Genomic DNA, 21,576 nt, shown 5'->3' with positions numbered 1-21,576 from the left:
TTGAGTGTCAGTTAATATTGGTACTTCTGCAAATAAATCCAACTTGAAAAGATCCTACAGAGTAGTTAAAAAAAATATATATATATATACATGCACATAGTGTAAATAAAAATATATATACATTTTTGGTAAATTTACCTCCGCAAGATAAGTCACAAGATTAAATGTTGTATCTGAGAAGGAGTCATGCACGTATCTGCACACGACATTGATCCAGTTAGAGCAGTCTCTGGAATATGTGTGCGTACTGTACAAACTCATCATGTGTGCCAGATTGACAAGTGTTGGGCATTTTTCTTCTGCACAAACCTAGAAAACAAATAAAATTATTTCATTCACTTAAAATAACAACACAAAGTTTAACAACACAAAGTTTGATTTTATGGTAAATGTATCTGCTTAATGAAATAATTTAGATGTATAATGGTTTTAATGTATTTTACTTCAATACAGTAGAAAAGTGAAATGAGAAAAAAGCACAAGGCATTCTTCAGAGAATAATAAGAGATGGTACAGGAAGAGGATTAATATGTCAAATGTCTTTGTGGGTATTATATAGTATGGCCTTCTTCAGTCTGAAGATCTGTAAAACTGTCTCTGGCAGAAACCATGTATGGTTCTGTAAACTTGGGACATCATTTTGGAATTGCTTTGTCAAACCCAGGATGGATCAGTGCACAACTGCATACACAGGCAGGCGTAACTAGGGAATTCTCAGGGAGGCTCCGAGCTGCTATGACTGGGAGGAAATCCTTCAGCCTCCAGCTGTGTCCGTGGTGTCTCAGTATAGCAGTCAGCTGCAAACAGCCTCAACATGTGTGACATAGTCAAAGGACATCACTGGGGCTCTGATAAAATTTGGAGTCCAGAATCCCCAATGGTGGACCCCAAACCGCTCTTTAGGAAATCACCTAAAGCTCTAAAATCCTTGGCCAATCTTTTAGAGGCTACTCCAAAATATACTGACTCCCACGTTCCCTGGCCTCTCCCAGGGAAAAACTGAGCCCTGCAGAACTGGAAAAGGGCCATGCTACTCCTACACACTAATCTGTCATACAGGGCTAGCCTCATTGTCATTTCTGCTTTTCCTTTTCCTTACTTATTCTTCCATCTTATTGATGTTTTGTTCGTATTTTTACAACTACCTACAGCATTTGGTAAAGAAATTGCCCTTTTAAATATACACGTCTTCAACTTTTCAAATAAATATCACTATTTTTGGTAATTCAGAATACATTTAATAGGCTTGGAGGGCCTCAAATTCATCATTAGGACACTATAATGGAACAAGCACAAAATTAAAGATTATGCAAGGCCATGCAGAGACTATTAACACAGTACCTGGGAAGTTATTTTATAAAATCATTGAAAGCAGCTTATTTCATGCAGTAGTCTTTTACCCATAAACAGACTTCAGAAAGAAAAAAAAAATTGGTTGGTATTTCCTATTTCCATTTCAAAATATAGTAATTTAACATATTATTAAAAGTCACATAATTTTATAACTTCACAATTTGTTAAATTCTTTAAAACATAAAAAACTTTCCTGAAGAATAAAACATTCTTATAGAATTCTTATATTCTTAATTTTTTTTTAAAGAATGATTTTAAAAAACCTATTTTTTGAAAAGGGAGAAAATTCCTTGGATATAGGCTGTGCAATTTCACAACAGAACAAGTGACAGATTTAATTTTGGAATTTTTGAAATGCCAGGTTAAAATATGATCCAAAAAGAGTGTGTTTTATAACAAACTTTTTTAGCATGCTATTTTTGCCATAATGAATCACTAAAGAGAAAAATATTTGTCCTAAGTGTTGCCTCATTTTGAAATTCTGTGCTCTCCAAAGGCACAAACAGTAGAACTAGGGATATTTGCATAATGAAGGAGCACATAATGGCAGAAAATTACTCTTGAAGGTTATAAGTGAGAGAATAATTAAGGAACCAATTTAATTCACATCCTGCAGGTTGCTAAAAGCCTACGGAGAGGGAACCTTTGTGTGCTGTCCAATGGGAAGAAAACAGGCTTAAAAACAATTTATTAATCACAGAAGGCCATATCTGATCTCTTAAAAACATAAAAGATATTTGGGCATTTCCATGGCCCTACCGTGGTCACGACATCAGCAGGTCGATATTCAAGGAGCTGTGACATCCTTCAGGCTAGGAGGCCGGCTCCTCAGTTACCCCAGCATTTAGCAGGCAGTGATTATTTAACACATTTCAGCTGCCACTCTTAAACGCTTCTACTTCCCTTTTTTAGGGGATTTATGCCTTTTATTTTCTTGAAACCTCCGAAGTAAACGAATATGTATTTTCCCCCTTATATTTGCTTTCTATTCCCTCATGTAGGAAAAAAAATCTTGGTTTACAAAATTTTTCTAATGATGTATCATTAAAATATTAAAATGAAAGTTATTTTAATAAATTTTCTATGACTATTAGACTTTATTAATGCAAATACATGCAGCTGGTTTTAGGCAAGTAATTATATTCAAAAGGCAATATTTCTAATAGTCATAATTTTCACCCTCTCTTGATACTTAATGTTCTATTGGATTAGTTTAATAAAAACCAAGAATAAAAGACAACTTTTGGCTTATTTCCTACCACCACCATTTTTATTTAAGAAACTAAGATGTTTCCATTAGCTAAAATAATGGCTCTTTTAAAATACATGCTTTTAGAATAATTATATTATCTTTCGCTATCTTAGTTAGGAATTGGGGATGGTGTTAAGAGCATATTTTATTAAATATTTTCATGTCATTTATTAAATGTTATTTATCAAGGTAGTGAAAAGGTTCTTACTCTTATTACTGCTAATGAGATTCACTGGGCTGCCAGTATTTTCTTTACTATGCTGGCACCTGGAGGTAAGTGTGCCTGGGCCATGTAAAGTGGGGGTTTTATTTGGCTTCTTGCAAGCTTGCTTTTTCCCTTTGCTATGCTACTTGCTAATCAAATCTCAGTTTTAGAAATTGCTTATATAAAAAGCACTTTCTGGGGATTTTATTTGCTTGTTCTCTTCTGTGAAAAACTTTTTTTTTTTTCTACTGGTGCTTTAGCCAAATTCTCTTACTTGTCTTCCTATTCACTCACCTCCCCCAGTTCACCAAATTTCCTGTGATATGTATGCTACTTGTCAATTTATATAACTCTTTCTTAGAACGGTTTATATTTTCAGTCTGAAAAGCATTTTTTCCTCCAGACTCAACGACTGACCAAAAAAAGTTAGGAATTATATTTAAGCAAAAGGCAGGCTGTTTGAGAGTTCTTTATTATTCTTGAGAGGGGACTAGTAAAAATATAAAATGTCAAAATTACATTCTTCTAAAATTAAGAGCTATAATACTTTTGAACAAATTTTAAATAATTTACAAATAGCTATGTCACTGTTTCTAAAACCGTATGATTTAGATTTGGCTCTTTTAGAGCCAAATAAGGAAGAAAAAAAGAATGAAGGGAGTAGAGAGAGAAGATGAAGAGAAAGAGTGTTAAAAAGAAAAAAGGCAAACAAAAAGAGACAGAGAACTTTCCAAATCCTACAACAGATTATGCCCTCTTCTTCCTCAGAAGTTCTGCACCTGTAATTTCTTCTGCCTGGAAAACCTGAAACCCCGAACCGCCCCTCGCTTTGCCTCTCATCCAGGGATGTTACTTTGGTTATTCCTATCCATTCTTCAATAGTGATCTAAGTCAGCTTAGATATCACTTCTTCTAGGAAGACTTTCCTTTTGTGTGCTCCTTGAGTATTCCCACTGATAAAACACCAAATCAGACTCTCTGGCTACCGTCTACTTACTTGACTTCATTCCCCATGATATTACTATCCACTTTGCTTATCATTGTACTTGCAGCATCTAACCCAGTGCTCAGTAAATACTTGGTAGTGGATAAACAAATGAATGAGACAGACAGAGAAGTAGAAGTAGGGAAAAAGAGCAGAAAAAGACTCAGACTCAGAGGAGTGTTACTCTAATTAAATAGTTTTATTTACTATCATGTGAGCAGTTGTAACTTACACCATTACTATGTAACTCCTTTATATGCATAAAAATGAATAAAAATTTAAATGCAAAATTCATATGGGAAGTGACAATAAAAGGATTTTGAAGAGATTTCCCCCTCCCTTAAGATGGACTACAAAGTCATTTCCCTATAGAGTTACCTTTCAGCATAACATTTGCTTACCTTTGCTATTCGACTAGCTGTTTCTTTGCAAAACTGAGTTGGGCTGTCAAAATGCTGGATTAAGTGAGGCAATAAGCAAAGGATGTTAAGAGGAAAGCCTATCAAAACAAAAAAAAGCAAACAATAACCAATTTTATTGCACATTATTTTAAAAGTTAAAGGTACTTTTTTAGATGGTTCACAGAAACCATTTTCTTTTCAGAAGATCCTGGGATACTTGATCTTCTAATTCTTTTTCGGCTTTTACCAAATAATTTAAACTACCTAACATATAAAAACCATGACTACTTGCAGAAAAGCAGAAATTAGTAGATTTCAAAACAAATGATTAGTTTACATTTCACTACATAAAGTGCAAAGTGCTGGGGCAATTATATTAACATCACCTGACAGTTGGGAAGGATCCACCAATGTGTGTTTGGAGACAGAAATGAGTTTACTGAGGAGGTGCACGGTCATTTCTTGTGTAGATGCTGAGGTAAAACCCTTAAGGAAGAGCTGCTGAAGTCCTGGAAAATTAGTCCATTTCAATTTGCTTTGTACATTTTCAATCTTCTCTCGACTCTCTGATTTATCCAAAGGCAAATGGATAAGCAGTTTGTTGAGAAGCCTGAGAGCCAGGAGGTATTCATATTCATAATCTGATTCTAATAAAGATGCTGCTATCCAAAAAATGGTGGCCATCAAGTTGGTAGGCTCAGTAGTGGACTGCACATCATACATTCCTTTCTCTCTTAGAGAGGAAAGGCTTCTAGTCCTTGCTAAACTACTGCTATGGTTTATCCGTCCATCCATTATATCCAGTGTGTTACTCCGCCGCCGGTCACCTCTTCGGTCACCAATTAAACTTAATCTCAAAGAGTTACTTCTTACATTACTGTTATATCCCAAATAACTGCTACTATTAATGGGACTTGTGCTTAGATTGAGTTGTCCAGTGCTTTTCCTGTTAGCTGCATACTTGTTTCCCATTATAGGATCATGATATGAGGTTCTTAAAAAAAAGAAAGAATAGATGAATACATACACAGTCACTTCTTTTGCTATATTAATTTTACTTCTGAAAACACTGAAAAATAGTAACTGGTACCAGCAAAATCATTTTTCAGTATATCTGACTTTGTTGAATCAAATTTTAGTTTTCCCTCCAAATTCAAACAAAATGTACAACGGTACCTTTTCTCCTGAGACTAATGGTTTCCTTTGAGTTGAGATGAGGCTCTACTTGCTGAGAAAATTCTGCTATAGTAATCACTAATAACTTTCAGCTCTGGGATTTAGGCAAACATTATGTCCAAAGCTGACTTCATTTGTCTTTTCCTCAAACTTGATGGTCCTTATGTCCCTATTTCTGTCAATGACACACACTTTCTAAAAGAGCTAAGCTCAAAAATTTATTTTTGATTTCTCCTCCTCCCTCACATCCCATTTTTATGAAGAAAGTATTGACTGACTGCTTTTTATGTTTGCCAGCCATACAGAAAAGGAAGGAATATTAGACAAAGTCTTTTGGAAGAGGGGATAGATATGTGAATGGATAAATTTATAGCCTGTTAATTGCTATTATTAAAATATGAAGAAAAAAAAAAAACCACCGTGAGAACTCAAAGGATGGAATAATTAGCACTATCCTGAGGAAGTTAGAAATGCTTAGCTAGAAGTAATATTTGGGATGGGACTTGAAGGACTAGTCAATTCTGGGCTTGCAAGACAGAGAAAGTGTGGAGAGAGGCAGTTGCAGGGAGAAGGAACAATATGTGAAAGGTGGGAGAACCCTAAGGCTCCCAGGACGGCTGCGGTGGGGCGGGGGAGCAACAGGATGCCGAATGTGGCAGGAATGAAGTAGCGCAGCGGAAAGATCGCTGACCAGCACATCAGAAGAACACCACTGCCAAAATCAGCACTAGGATTTTTCACAAGCCCTCACTGTCTGTGGCCCGTCTCCCCACGGGTAATCCATCTGATTTGGGGTTTTTGTTTTTTTTTTTTTTTGAGACGGAGTTTCGCTCTTGTTACCCAGGATAGAGTGCAATGGCGCGATCTCGGCTCACCGCAACCTCCGCCTCCTGGGTTCAAGCGATTCTCCTGCCTCAGCTTCCTGAGTAGCTGGGACTACAGGCACGTGCCATTATGCCCAGCTAATTTTTTTGTATTTTTAGTAGAGACGGGGTTTCACCATGTTGCCCAGGATGGTCTCGATCTCCCGACATTGTGATCCACCCGCCTCGGCCTCCCAAAGTGCTGGGATTATAGGCGTGAGCCACTGCACCCGGCCTTGATTTAGGGATATTATGCTCACTAACAATATTAGAATTTAAAAAGATATAGTTATGCATAGTTAGCTATTCAAGTTCTCTACATATTAGGTTTTCTGGTTTAAATTCTTACTGAGAAAGGGCAGAAAGAAGATCATAATGCTTCATGGTTTCAGCCAAAGTATCAATTGCAGATTCCAATGTGAGAAGCAGCTCAATCACAAATCCCTGAGGGGAAAAAGACAGATTTTAATTAATTATGCTCTGGAATAAAGAAATTACAATGAACTTCCCAATGGGATTTAAAAATAGAACAAACTCCATGTTAATGTTACATGATTAAACTCTTCAGCAACATGATCTTGCTGATTGATGCAAACCCATCAAATTAATGGTGTATACATTGATTGTAATGGTGCTACAATTCACTCAAAATTGCTCAGGTTAGAAATCTAGGAATTATTCTTGTTTCTTTCACATCTAAACTGAATCCACCAGCAAGTCTTGAAAATATTACTTTTGTTTGTTTTTTGAGATGGAGTCTTATTCTATTGCCCAGGGTGAAGTGCAGTGGCACAATCTTGCCTCATTGCAACCTCTGCCTCCTGGGTTCAAGTGATTCTCCTGCCTCATTCTCCTGAGTAGCTGGGACTACAGACATGTGTCTGCACACCTGGCTAATTTTTGTATTTTTAGTAGAGACAAGTTTCACCACATTGGCCAGGCTGGTCTTGAACTCTTGACTCAGGTGATCCGCCTGTTTCAGCCTCCCAAAGTGCTGGGATTATAGGCATGAGGCACTGCACCTGGCCGAAAACATTACTTTTAAAATATACACTAAATCTGACCACTTTCCTCTACCTCCACAACTTCCCTTAATCTAAGCTACCACCATTTCAGCTGGATCCTTACAATAACCTCCAAACTGACCTCTCTTGCCTCCACTCTTGCCCTTCCTACAGATTTCACCCCAAAGTCAGAATGAGTTTTTCAAAAAAAAAAACAAATCACATCCATCTCCTAACTTCCCTCAAAAAGTCTGAGTAGTTTCCCATCAATTAAGAGTGAAGTCCTGCCTCTCACCAGGGCTTACTAGGCCTTACATGATTTGAACTTGTTTACCTCATTAATTTCCTGCTACACATCCTGCAATGTATTTTGGATACACTGAATTTCCTGACGCTCCTCAGAACAGCCCTACTGCCTCTGCCTCAGGGCCTTTGCACTTGGTAGTCCTATTTTCCTCTGCCTGAAATGTTCTTCCCCAGATCATAACAGAGCCTACTTCATTTCAGTATCTCTTCAAAAATCACCTTCTCAGATGGATTATCATATATAAAACAATTCCCTCTCCTTTAATCTTATTACCTTATTATTTTCACAGCATTAGCAATAGGATAAATTATGTTATGCATAATTGGAAGACTAAAGGCTTATTTCCCCCAACAGAATATGAGCTCTAGAATGTCAGGAATTTGTCTCATTCATCACTGTATCCCTGGTATTTCTAATAGTGTTAATAAAATCATTCATCTGTACAAACTGAAGTTCTCTAGTGCAATAGTTCACTTATCTTAAAAAATGAAAATCAATGTTCCACTTTACATTTAAATTTAACTTTGTATCTTTTTTTACCTTGTGATCATCCCAGATCTAGGGGTGTGTGTGTATGAGTGGGCGAGTGTAAAGCTTCTTCTGATAGGCACTAAACAGTTGATTTAATTAGGTTATTAGATATTAATTATAAAATTAACTTTGTCTGTTAATTCTTTGCCTGCCCAACATCTGACTATAATTCTAGACACCTGTTATCTTGCTCTAGCTATAGCAATCTATATTGACAATAAATCCTTGACAACTAGTAGCAGCTCAATAACTGCTGGAAGAATGTAAGGAAATAAATACCTGTGCATCTTCTCCTGGATCCCCTACAGTTTCTACAAGTCTGGAGAGAACATCAGAAAGGGTAGTTGCAGTCAGAGGCTGCTTTAGGGCCCTGAAAATCTGAAAGGATCTCCCAGCATAGTGTCGAGAAGAACAGGAAAGTGCTGTTTGCAGAGCAACTTCACTAAGATGATGTTCCAAATGAATTCCTTCTGTGAATGCAAAGGAAACAAGTAGGTTGTTCTTGTTCTTTAGAATACTGTCGGGTTTATAATCAGAAGTGAATAATTTTAAAACTAGCAGTTAGCACACTACCTGGCAAACCAGATAGGCACTCACAATTTATAAGTCAATGCTTTTTCTTTGATTAAACTCCATTTGCATTTTTCAATGACTCTTTAATTTTTAGGGAAGCAATCCTTGAGACCACGGTTTCTCAACCTTGGCACTACTGACCTTATAAGCCAGAAAATTATTTGTTGGAAGGACTGCCCTGAGCAGGGTGTGAAGTTTAGCAGTGTCTCTGGCCTCAACCCACCAGATACCAGTAGTAACCTCTTGCCCCCAACCCATAATGTGACCCTGTCTCTAGACATTGCCAAATGTCCCCTAGTTGAGAATCATTGCTCTAGACATATACAATTTTACTATGATTTTCAGGATGTGTTAAATTTCAGATTACTGAAGCCTATATTAGCACAATTTTTTTTTCAGTTTCCCATTTCTATATATGTCCATTTAATGTAATTTTTTCATATTACGCAATTGTATTATAATTTTATGATGCCAGCAATTCATAGATAGCTTTATTTTTAAGTAACTTGATTTTTCTTCAGTGAAAACAGATCTGTTTTCATTAATAAGTTAAAAAAGAAAACTTGTCTGAAATTTTTAATTTTAGACATATCACATATCAACTATTAACTTTTTACTAAGCATTATCAAAAACTGACATCACATTAAAATGTCACTAAAACTAAAATATCATTTGAAATATCTCTTAAAAGATACCTGAGCTTGACTGCTTAAAAACAGAAACCACATGTTTCAAAAATGTAGTTAACTGTTCAGCACTCTTTATGCTAGGATTCTTGGCGGAAACATCCTCATGGTTCCAAAGAGGCCCTCTTTTTCTGAAAATAGAGAACAGAGGTAATTTCCTTGGATTTTTCACTTGTGATTAACAGTTGTACTCATGCTTGCCTAAGTGACATCTTTACAATTAGAAAGGATGGTAGTTAAATAACTAGGTCACAGTCTACTACTACTACTTAGATACATGAATATGTAGTAATCTACAGCCAGGAGAGAAAGATCTAATTTCCAATGTCTACCATCACACCAGTCAAATTCTCTCTGAGGTAGTAGAAAAAGATGCCAACTTTTGCCAAGTGAGAAGTATACTGGTTACTGCTTATGTGTTAAAGGTAAAAATATAATCTGTATGTAGATTGTAATGCAAAGAAAACAATTTACTGGTGAAATGCAATGAGAATAATTTTACCAGCTAAAACTACAGGCTAAGTTTAGGACAGAATAATGTCTCCTTGATTCTTTCTTTAAAATGTCTTTGCATTCTCAGCTCCCACCTCAGTTAAGCTCTTTATTACCACAAGCCCAAAGTGCCCTGGAACCCCCTGCACACTGCTTCTGGTTCCTTCCCCCTCTAATGCATCCTACACACTGTTATGGGGCTGATTTTCTCCACATATTTATTAAATTGCGCCTCCCACCCTTCCCCCAGGTTAATGACTTTCAACGTAATCTACAACCTTATGGCCTGGGCTTCATGGCCCTCCAGTTTGAACTCTCCCAAACTTTCCAGAATCATCTAGAACAACTCTCTGTTCTCTGTATTACAGTCAGAGTGGATTCCTCATCATTTCCAAACATACTGTTTTCTTGTGCTCCTATGATTTTGTTCTTGCAATGGAATACCCTTCCCTTTCTCCCCATCTGTATTCCTTCTCTACTTACAGTGCCTTGCAAAGAGTAGACCATAAATAAATATTTGATGATTGATTGGTAATGTAGCTAATAAAAGTGAAATATATGTTCAGATAATACTGCATTCTCTTTGGGCATTAAATAACCAGATATGATTAAAGTCCTTCTGAGGTCTAACTGCATTGGTACAGAAGAAGAGTCTTTGGTTGCAACCTAATTTTCAAAGTACTGCACAATACAAACCTGTGTATTTCACATTAACGGCATTTCAGAAAACAAAAACTATGGCTTATAATACCTGATCCATGAAAGAATGACTTGATACATACACTGCTGGGATGCTAAGAGCTGCCAGTGTTACCTTGAGGTAATAAATTCCATGAGGGTTTTGACTTTTCCATCCTGCTCCACTGAGATGTCAACCTCATTGAGGATAGTGGTGTGCAGATGTGAAATGGCAGCACTGTTATTTCCTAAGCTGATACTAGAAGAGGTAGAACTTGAGCTAAGCCCTGAGTCAGTCATAGGGGAGGGCTGGTAATCAGGTATAAAATCGTTAATGCCTGCTGAAAGAGAAAGATTGTCATGAATACCTAAAATATGAAAGAATCTCACAAAACACCTATAGAATTAAACTGTCATTTCTTATAGACTCTATGGGACACATGAAGAAATCTGTCAGCACAATGTAATGTCAATCAGCTCTCCTGCTGATCCTCACAAACACCAAATTATAGCAAGTAAGTTTTGGGGCAAACATCGTTTCACAGCTTGAAAACTTAGCAATTTGGATGTACTGTGCAGTCCTCTGCCGCCATCTGCTGAAGAAAATTGCAAGTGGCAGTTTCCTAATATTTTGGCATATTTTGTCAACATTGCTTGTCAGTCACATTTCTATAATATGAACTGATTTTTAATGAAATTTTTTTTGAAAAAATTTCTAAATTTTTGATTATAGGAATATAATCAAAATTTCCTTTTTATAGAAAATTTTCTATAATTTTTGATCCATTTTAATTGCAGAAAGACTCAAATGTACTTGAAATACACATAGTATGCCAATAATAATAATAATTATTATTTTTGAGACTGAGTTTTGCTCTTGTTGCCCTAGCTGGAGTGCAATAGCGCAATCTTGGCTCATGCAACCTCCGCCTCCTGGGTTCAAGAGATTCTCTTGCCTCAGTCTCCCCAATAGCGGGGATGACAGGCACGCACCACACGCCTGGCTAATTTTTTGTATTTTTAGTAGAAACGGGTTTTCACCATGTTAACTAGCCAGGCTGGTCTCAAACTCCTGACCTCAGGTTATCTGTCCACCTTGGCCTCCCAAAGTGCCTGGCCTAATTATTTTTTTAAAAACTGTTAAAGCTTATTACTAATACCCATATTTACCAATTGGCAAAAGGAGCCTTAAAAACAAACAAGCTATAACATTTTGAATAAAGGTGCTTTTTATAAAAAGGCAGTAAACCTCATTCAATTTTTCTTTTAATCATAGTTTTAAAAGGCTAATGTTTCCTAATAATTGTTTTCTTACTAACTATAGAATTTTAAATAAATAACAGGGTTTTAACTAACTTTAAAATTCATGAACCCTTTATCTGACACTGTATGATTAGAGAAAATATGGTAATTTTATTTCAATTTCTAAAAAAAATTTCTAGATCACCTGTTATTAGCCTGATGGTACTGATGAATGAAAGAAATAAGTTAGAGTTATTAGGAAATACAAAAATATACCTTACAAAGTTAGAAAAAGTTTAACATTGACAGTGAAATAAACTATAGTAAGTCTCATTAATTTGGACTTCACTATTTCAAAATGTATGTTTTCAATGCAGTAAATATAATCAAGTGGATAACAAAATTTAAAATGCCTTACTTTGTCAGTTTTCAGATACTGCAAGTAAGAGGAATCTAATACAAGCTCGACATCTTTTTCGTCTTTAGTCCTCAATAAATTAAGCACTGTTTCATTATGTCCTCAACTTACATATTCATGCCTTAAATCTTGTGATAAAGATCCTTTGAGGTAACGCAGACTCAAATACTTTAAATTTAATTCCTTCTTTTATTAGTAAAGAATTTAAATGGTATTTAAAATAGTAATATTTAAAAAATGTTCTCTAGTATTTCAACTTTTACTTAGTTGACTTTCTCTAATGCAGGATTCCAAATTAATCAAGTATAATTCTACTTTCAAATTGTATTTTTGAAGAAAATACCTGTGAAATTATAATCTAAGTGTGCAACTTGTTTGACTGTAAGCACCCTGGGCTCATTAAACTCCTTGTTCCTGAGAAGGACAGAAGCAACAGTGCGGATGTTACTGTTGGGTCCCATTACTATTAATAAGTGCAGAAGCAGGCGTTTACAATGTTCATACACCTCAGGGTGGCAGTGGTCAAACCCTAAAAAGGATAGTAGAAAAACATCATCAGTAAAGAGAAATAATGAGTATGCTTACTACCAAACTCACATTTTGAAGAAAAGGAGAAATTATATGAAAGATTTCAGGGAAGATGACGTATTATATAGCTTTTTATTGCCGTTCTTATATACTTTTATAGTAGCCTACTGCCTATACTACTAGGGAGACTCAAGATAAGTTAAATGTGTTTCATGTCTAACATTTAGTGATCCCTTAAAAATTACTACTGTCACATAACATAAAAAAAAATTTGTGGAAATGAAATTTTTTTTAAAGGCCGGCTTTTTCGGTGCTTAGCACGTAACAGAAAGTCAGTATGTGATTAACTGAAGGAATAAAGTAATACACCAACAATAAGGGTGCACATCAGGAAAACTCATAGGGAGATGGCTATCTTGACTTGCTTCAGGAAGCCACTCCTATAAGCATCAAGTGCATTATAGATATGATAGATCCCACGTGTTTGTCACAGAAGGTATGATGGAGTTTCAGGTGTGATAATTTTCAGGTGTAATAATCAGGTATCCAACAATCCAATTCTTCTGGGAAATACTTAGAACGTATTTCAACTTTTCATTCACTCTGAAAGTTTCCAATCCCAGAGGTAAGTTAATTTGACTCTTGCCACAGCAATAGAATTCTTCCTTGGTAGAGTATATGTGTGTTTGTGTGTGGGCAGGTGAAGCCATAGAACAGGAATAGGGGATAACAGACATTTTTATGGACGGGTATGGGGGTAACAGACATGTCTGTGATTAGAAGAGAGGCCAGGAATAGCTCCCCAATAGACCAGAGGAATCATAGTGAAAAGTGTCATGGAAATAACATACAAATAACAGGAAAGAGAAACATGTAAAAACTTAACACCATATTCCTTTTAAATTACCATAAAAGTATAAAATGAAAGAATTAGAACCAAATATTTATTACCTATAAAAATTGCATGAAGAAGAAGATGGAGGTAGCTTCCCCATTCCACCTTCACACTATGATCAATGATCAGATCAGTCAAAAGGATCACTGCTATGTTACACCTATGACAAATAAGAGTTTCATTAACGTTTTCTAGATCTCAGTAGACCTAGAGAAAATTTGGTACAAAATTACTTGAAGACTTTAATTTCACATTTCGTGGAAAAATACAACTTATCAAGGAAAAAGGAGGAAAAACAAATACAGCTGAAGAAAACGTTAACCATTAAGTTAAAGAGATGGAACAGAACATAAGGGCTAAGGGCTCCTTGAACTCAGGAGCCACATTTTCTTCATCTTTCAACCTTGAGACTTAGCACACTGCTTGCCACAGTAGGTGTTCGAATATATGTTTGGTGCATTAATACATTTTGAAAGAATGCAGTAATTGCTCTGTTGTGATTTTGCTAAGTAGAATTCAGTTTAAGTTGATGCAAAATAATAGTGCCTACCATAAGAAAGCCATATTTTTCAGATGTAGTAACTGGGTCCCAGAAAGGTCAAGTAACTATGCCAGACACCCAGAAAAGCAGCAGCAGAATTAGATTTAATAATATTAATTTTGTAAAGTTGTTAGAATTCTGAGTTTTTTAGATTTCTTAGAATATAAACACATTGATCTATGTTGCAGTATCTCCATAAAGAAGATTGCTTTTATTCTGTGTTGTCAGATAGCATAAAGAAAGCCGACAGTGTTCAGCAGCAACTTGGCTCATATGAAAAAGGAATGACGCTGTAGTCCACCTGTGAAGAGGTAATCCAGGTGATGACGTTTCAGGCACGTAATCCACCAGTGGTGACCAGCAGCCTCCAGCTGGTGGGAAGGGCAGTGGCTCTCCTTGGTTATGCTCCATCACTTTCAGTCGCCAATTAGAATAAAGTGGCATTGAATCACCTATCAAGATAAAATGATCTCATTTTCTACACCATCTAATTTCTGCCAATATAAGCAAACTCTAGTAAGATCCCGACTGTTTATATAGTATTGGAAAGTGATAAAAAAATAATTTCCCACTATTTCAACATATGTTTGCTAGAAAGGTCTAGGCACAAATATTGTAAGCAAACCAGGGAGAGGGAGAGAGAGAAAGAGAGAAAGAGATCAATTTAGGTTCCACCCTGTATGTCAAAGCAAAACTGTATTAGCATTTCATTGTGATTCCATCAGTGATGTCCAAGCCAGGAGATCACATTATCGGTGAAGCTGCCTTGTAACAAAAGGCCCTCTGGTAAGTTACTCAGTTCTAAATTTCCTGAGACGGGGCCAACACAGCTCCATCTTCAAAGGAACTCTGCTCTACCACAGCGGGGCTGCGGGGTGCAGTCAAAAATGATGTCAGGAAATGTGAATTCTGTGTGACGTGGGTAAGTCACTTAACCTCTCTGGACCTCAGTTCCATCACGTGCAAAATGAGGAGATTGGACCAGATCATCTTCAGGGTCCCTTTCCAGTCTGAAAGGCTGTGCTTCTGTGATACCCTACCTTAATATTACAGTGAAACTTGGGTAGATTATTCACTTTGCAATTGCAAGGGAGAAGCTTTACAAGAAAATGTGAATTCATGCAGAAGGAGCAATCCTGATAAAAAGATCAGCCTGTTTCCAGTATTTGTTCTATGATGCTTCCTGAGAACCAGTTCTTATGTTCCTTGTGACTTATCTATAGGAAACCTGTGTTTAAAAAACAAATGTCCCCCATTTATGTTGCTTTTTAAAATCAAGATGTTTCAAATTATGTTGGAACACCACTAGTGGCAGTTAAATACACTTTTAAAAAATAATTTACTGAAAAAATACATTTATTAACGTTAATGTAATTAACAATATACCTCACCCTTATAATTACATTAAAAACATTTGGAATTTATTACTTTTTTCTTCTTCATAAGATCCTCCAGAGCTGCTACTGTATCGGGATTCTAGTCTGTGATGTTGCCGATTCAAATGACTGTTTAGTCCACTGTAGATGTCCAGGTGCACATAGCTATGGGAATGATCACTGAAGTTAGTCACAGTTCATAGTGCAATAGTATTTATACTTTATGTTTCACTTGCTAGGTTTAAAAAAGGACAACAGTACACAAAGTATTAACAAAAGTTTACTATGATATATATTAATTTCCACCTTGTAGTCCAAAAGCTCAAACTTCTAATAAATTATTTCTACCTAAAATAACATTCTAGAATATAAAACAGGTGGAATAAATACCATTTATATAGGTCTAAAACTTTAAGCATACAAAGAGTGACTTACCATATACTATCTAGTCGTGCATTAACAGCATATAACAAAATCTAGCAGGCTAGCATCTTTAATATTTAAACTCTCAATGTGGAAAAATTTCAGTATGGATATCATATTTTTTTTCACTTGAATTTTAACAACAACATCCACATTCAATGCAGAAAATATCATTTATTCTGATGACAACCAGTATCAGTCAAACTGAAAGGCTAATAAAGAACAGAGAAGTACTTACCTCTCTTCAATATTCTCTTTAATGGGCTTATTATCTGGATTGCCATCTGTGGGAGCTACCATTGTATTGCTACTGGAAGTAGTTCCTGTAATCAAAGACAAAGCAGTACTTGTGAATCTACAAACCTGGAATAACCCCCTAAGAACAAAAGATCTCAAATTATTAATATCAAAACTTCACTAAAATGAGAGTGAAGTCATTTTTAAAAAGGAATGTCCTCATAAGGACCAAAACAGAAAGGAGACAAGATAAACAACATTTTGGATGCTAGAATACAAATGAACAAGAAGTAATTAAGTGTTGAGAAGGCTGAATCCAAATGTGGTTTGGTGGGGGACCAAGAAGCTTCCATATTTATATTGCTGAACCCCCAAAAGGCTCAGGGATGAGAAGCATCAAGAACCTCTGGAAACAAGGGTTGAAGGTGGTGCTAAAAATCGGCAACCCAACTGACAGTCAATCTATTTTATAATTGGTCCCCAAAATCTACTTTCTTGCCTCTTGTAGCTGGGTGGCTGTCTTTCCCCACTTCTAGAAGACTTTTCTGATTATAGTAAATCAGAATATTCCTGAACTAGGGCATGCCACGTCCTCCTGAAAGAGGAGGCACTTTACGAAGAACAGGGGCATTAAATGAAAATGCACATGCTAAAATTTGAGACTGCACCCCTAGATTCTTCTTACCCCACTGGGCTTCCAGAAAGTTTGAAGACTGTGTGTGTGTGTTTGTGTATAAATATAATCCAAAGGTGTGTGTGTGCACATGCGCATGTGCGTGCATCTATATATACTCACAGACACACCCTCTGTAGGCAAATGACTAGTAGAGTTTTCTCTAGGAATTTGATAAATCTAGGAGAAAAGACCTATAGATGTCGGCATCACTGAAATCATGGTACAACAAAGGACACCATCACCAAGTTCCATATATACTTATAGAACTTATAAATTTTTAATATTCTACTCTCTATGAAAAGACAGATCTAGAATTGGTAGGCTTTTGCGAAAAGTTTTATCAAGACAAAACAGTAATGTGGAGAAAATGAGGATTTATGCTGGGAGAAGAAAACTTGATAAGTATCAGATATGGAACAACAGTCCAACCATGAGACATAAATACGATGCTACTTTAAAAAGTTAAATGAAACTCTGGAATTTAAAACATTCTAGTAGATATGAAAAATTCAACAGAAGCATTATTAGACATCTCCAAGAAAATCAAAAGGACTAAGAGATGATAAAAATAAATTATAAAAACATAATTTAAAATATTTCTAGTTACACAGTGTTGTTATTAGCATGCTGAAAACAAACTGAGTAACAGTTTCATAGAAATTTCATCTACAATAGCCATTTTACTATTTTGAATTTCATTGGAGGTTCTTCTATTAGGGACATAGTTTCTTCAACTCAAAATATTATAATAATTTTAATATATGTACATACAGATAAGTGTATATATATATAAATACACACACACACACACACACACACACACACATGCTCTCATTTGATTGGGTATTATGTATAATATATACCCAAATAACTGTAATATGAAATTACACAAATAATTTCAACATATAAGCATATATGCCAGGCTCACACCCTAATCCTAGCACTTTGGGAGGCCGAGGCAGGTGGATCACGAGGTCAAGAGATCAAGACCATCCTGGTCAACAGGGTGAAACCCCGTCTCTACTAAAAATACAAAAATTATCTGGGCATGGTGGTGTTTGCCTGTAGTCCCAGTTACTTGGCAGGCTGAGGCAGAAGAATCACTTGAACCTGGGAGGCGGAGGTTGTAGAAAGCCAAGATCACACCACTGCACTCTAGCCTGGTGACAGAGCAAGACTCTGTCTCAAAAACAAAACAAACAATCAAAAAAAAAAAGCATGTGCTGTGTAGGGAATATATAAATTTATATTCCATCTTTGAATAAGTGTGTAGTATTACTTTTATGTATATTAATAATACTTACACTGTCGAATTGCTTTACTCACAGGATTTACAAAGTCTCATCAAATTAATCACCATACATGACTTACATTTGCTTTTTCCTTAACCATAATATTTAAAGACACAATAAACTATTGTTGAAATTAGTAATTATGTAAATCTTCTCTTTCCATACAAGGAAGATTTTTTCTTTTAATAAATTATATTGTGTATATCTGAGATTCATAACATGATGCTACTGGACACTGAGACCTTAAAATGGTGACCATAGTGAAGCAGATAAAGATGTCTATCATCTCACACAGCAATCAGTTTTAACAAATTTCTCACCTGAGGTGACAGAAGGGATTTTATAGCTGGAAGTGATGCGATAATACGGGGGATTATCCATGTGAGTGACCCCTGAACTGACAGGATCGGTCAGCTGAAGCTCACTCACCAGCTCTTCTAGTAACTGCATTGTTTTATCTCTACCTAAATATACAATGACCTTCTTCACCTGTCACAAAAGAAATTGTTCAGAAAAGAAAAAGCAAAGTTTTTATCTCGTTCATTTCTCTTGAGAAAAATTTTATCAGAGTAAGTTCAACTTTAAGTGGCAGATGAATAAACAATCTAGACCAAAACTGGCACTGATAACAATAAGACGTTAATCAGCTTTATCAATTCTGTCCTCCCTCTAACTCTCAACATTAGGTCTAATTAGGATGAAATGAACATGTTTAGTGGTTTCTACTTTATGCACACTTTCTTTGCTTTTTTGCCTTTTTTAAAAAAAAATCCTCTGATTTTTAGTTAGCGAGCCTCCAAACTCAGTGTTTATCCTTTGTTCTGCCTTCCCCATTCCCCACAGTCAACGAGAGTAGTCATTAAGAGCAAGGAACCAGAACTAAACTAGAACTCAAACTATATACATTGCCTGGTTTGGAATGTGGATATACCATTTACTAATTCTATCATTTGGAAAGTTACTCTTAGTTTTCTCATCTGCAAAATGGGGGCAGTAATAGCACCTACTTCATACAGCTGTTAGAAAGATTAAATGAGTTAAGGTTTATAATGCATTTTAAAAATGGCTAGTAATATAGTATGAGTTAAGTAGAAAAACATTTCAGTAGTATATATTATACGTATGTTTTAGTAATGCATATTACTGAAATAACTTTGTAACTGATCAGCATATCTCCTTTTCTCCCAACTTTAATCCTTACTACTCAAAATGTGGTCACAGCAAGACAGGCATTGTCATCTAGAGTTTGCTAGAAATAGAGAATCTCAGGCCCACCCCCACTCCAGAATCAGAATGATTCATATTCTTACAGACATATGAAAAGCCCTCCTTTAGATGACCTCTGGATGACTCTTAAAACATGATTTATTATGTCACAACAAAATTCTTTTTTTTTTGTTTGAAGATGGACTCTTGTTCTGTCGCCCAGGCTGGAGTGCAGTGGCACCATCTTGGCTCCCAGGTTCAAGCAATTCTCCCTGCCTCAGCCTCACAAGTAGCTGCAATTACAGGTGCCTGATGCCACACCCAGCTAATTTTTGTAGTTTTAGTAGAGACGTGGTTTCGCCATGTTGGCCAGGCTGGTCTTGAACTCCTGACCTCAGGTGATCCACCAGCCTTGGTCTTCCTAAGTGCTGGGATTACAGGCATGAGCCACCGTGCCCGGCCAAAACTCTTACAATGATTACCCAGTGATAACCTTCCATGCATGGCTCTTGACTCCATCCAATAGGCCCTTCTTGCTAGTTCTCTCTGCTCTCAGGTTCTGCCTCCTCTGAGCATGCTGTGTGCATTCCTGCCTCTGTGGCTTCCTTCTGCCTCACTACGGATCACTCCCAACCCTAATCCTATCAAGTCTTCAAGCCCCATTCCCCACCTTAACTCTACTCCATGAAGCTTTTACTGACTTCACAACCAGATCTGGGTTGGAATTCTAGATCTATTAAGTGATAGAGTGAGCCCTTGAGGAAATTATTGTTCTCTCTGCCTTGTTTTCTCATCTGTAAAACTGCAGTGATCTTACCAAACTCACAGATTTATTCTGAGAATTAAATAATGTGGATGAAGTGCTTTTACCATGCCTATAATAAGCACCTATAATAAGTACTTAAAACAGAACCAAGAAATTATTATTGACATGAAAAATGGCTCCTTTTAAATACCTGGAAAATGGCTATTCCCCAAATTTCCATTTGGCTTTTTCTAGTTCTGGCTCTAATCCCCATTCATTCATCCAATTAACGGGTACCTTCTATGTGCCAGGCACTATTAAATAGGGATTTAGCGGTGAATCAAATAGACAAAAAGTACCACTCTGAAGGAGCTTACATTCTACTGGTTGAGGCAAAACTAATGAGGTAAATTGGTAAAATATATCATGTGTTTGGTGATGATTAAGTACCAGAAAGATCAATGAAGCAGGAAAGGAAATGGGAGTATGCATGCGGAGGTGGGGCATTTGCAGTTTTAGACAGGCTGGGCAGAAGTCCCAGTGAGCACTGACACCTTGAGGAGGACCTGAAAGAGGCAGGGAGTAAGTAATGCGGGTAACTGCGGAAAGAGCAGGCAAGTGAGTACAAGGGCCTGGAGAAGGGAATGCCTGGTCAGAGAGCCGGGAGCAAAGGGGGCCAGCGCAGCTGGAGGGTTGGAGCACACCAGAAAATACAGAAGACACAGTCAGAGAGGTGATGTGGGGTAACGTTGTTTTGTACTATACACTAACAGTTCTCTAGGCACTTCTCAAAGGCACTACGCCTGTGGTACACCTTGGCAATGATGCTTTCAGTGACCAAGTGAACTCAGGGAATGCTGGGTAAAGCAAAGCTATTAAGTGGTTTGGTTAAAATAGAATCTGTAGGAAGTTTCACTTACTTTTTTAAAATTTATTTTATTATTATTATTATTTTTGAGACAGAGTCTCACTCTGTTGTCCAGGCTGGAGTGCAGTGGCATGATCTTGGCTCACTGCAACCTCTGCCTCCTGGGCTCAAGCAATTCTCCTGTCTTAGCCTCCTGAGCAGCTGGGATTACAGGTGTGCAGCAACACATCTGGCTAATTTTTGCATTTTTAGTACAGATGGGGTTTCACCATGTTGGCCAGGCTGGTCTCAGATTCCTGACCTCAAGTGATCCACCCACTTCAGCCTTCCAAAGTGCTGGGATTATAGGTATAAGCCACTGTGCCCAGACTGTAAGAACTTTTAGATAACCTTCTGTAGAAGTAGTCTTCCTTGGACCACACTTTTGAGGGATGTTGCCACAGGTTGGATATCTGTATCTGTATCTACAAGGTATGTGTGTATATTCTATTTAACCCTCTCGTTTGATAGTTTCGTATCAAACGTGTCCTCCTGACTTGGGCAGATGTGGATGTTGCTTTCTCTCCTGGAAGGCAAAGATGTTATCTTCTTAATTTTCTATCTCTTACCACGCTTTCCCTTG

At 36.7% G+C, this 21,576-nt stretch overlaps 1 protein-coding gene across 17 annotated transcripts in view; it reads right to left on the bottom strand.

Annotated features, from left to right (window-relative positions):
- The window catches only part of FRYL (FRY like transcription coactivator), a 282,324-nt gene that overhangs the window by 36,967 nt on the left and 223,781 nt on the right, over positions 1–21,576 (bottom strand). For 11 of the 17 annotated variants that reach the window (XR_013533124.1, XM_054253361.2, XM_078367237.1 and 8 more), the window contains 13 exons: positions 18,456–18,624; positions 16,169–16,253; positions 15,560–15,672; positions 14,433–14,583; positions 13,647–13,750; positions 12,511–12,696; positions 10,644–10,848; positions 9,347–9,468; positions 8,357–8,547; positions 6,585–6,679; positions 4,583–5,190; positions 4,197–4,294; positions 139–309 (listed from right to left, as the gene is read on the bottom strand). Coding sequence is in view for 16 of the 17 variants with exons in the window: in XM_054253361.2 (XP_054109336.2) it covers positions 139–309; positions 4,197–4,294; positions 4,583–5,190; positions 6,585–6,679; positions 8,357–8,547; positions 9,347–9,468; positions 10,644–10,848; positions 12,511–12,696; positions 13,647–13,750; positions 14,433–14,583; positions 15,560–15,672; positions 16,169–16,253; positions 18,456–18,624 (2,298 nt within the window). In the remaining variant the exon portion in view is untranslated. The remainder of the gene's footprint in view (positions 1–138; positions 310–4,196; positions 4,295–4,582; positions 5,191–6,584; positions 6,680–8,356; positions 8,548–9,346; positions 9,469–10,643; positions 10,849–12,510; positions 12,697–13,646; positions 13,751–14,432; positions 14,584–15,559; positions 15,673–16,168; positions 16,254–18,455; positions 18,625–21,576) is intronic. The other 6 variants (XM_078367239.1, XM_078367243.1, XM_078367238.1 and 3 more) reach the window with 1 other exon arrangement.

This window comes from Callithrix jacchus, chromosome 3, assembly GCF_049354715.1.
Source record: "Callithrix jacchus isolate 240 chromosome 3, calJac240_pri, whole genome shotgun sequence".
NCBI lineage: Eukaryota > Metazoa > Chordata > Mammalia > Primates > Cebidae > Callithrix > Callithrix jacchus.
Note: the sequence above shows the minus strand (reverse complement) of the source record. Positions and strands in the feature narration are given on the sequence as shown.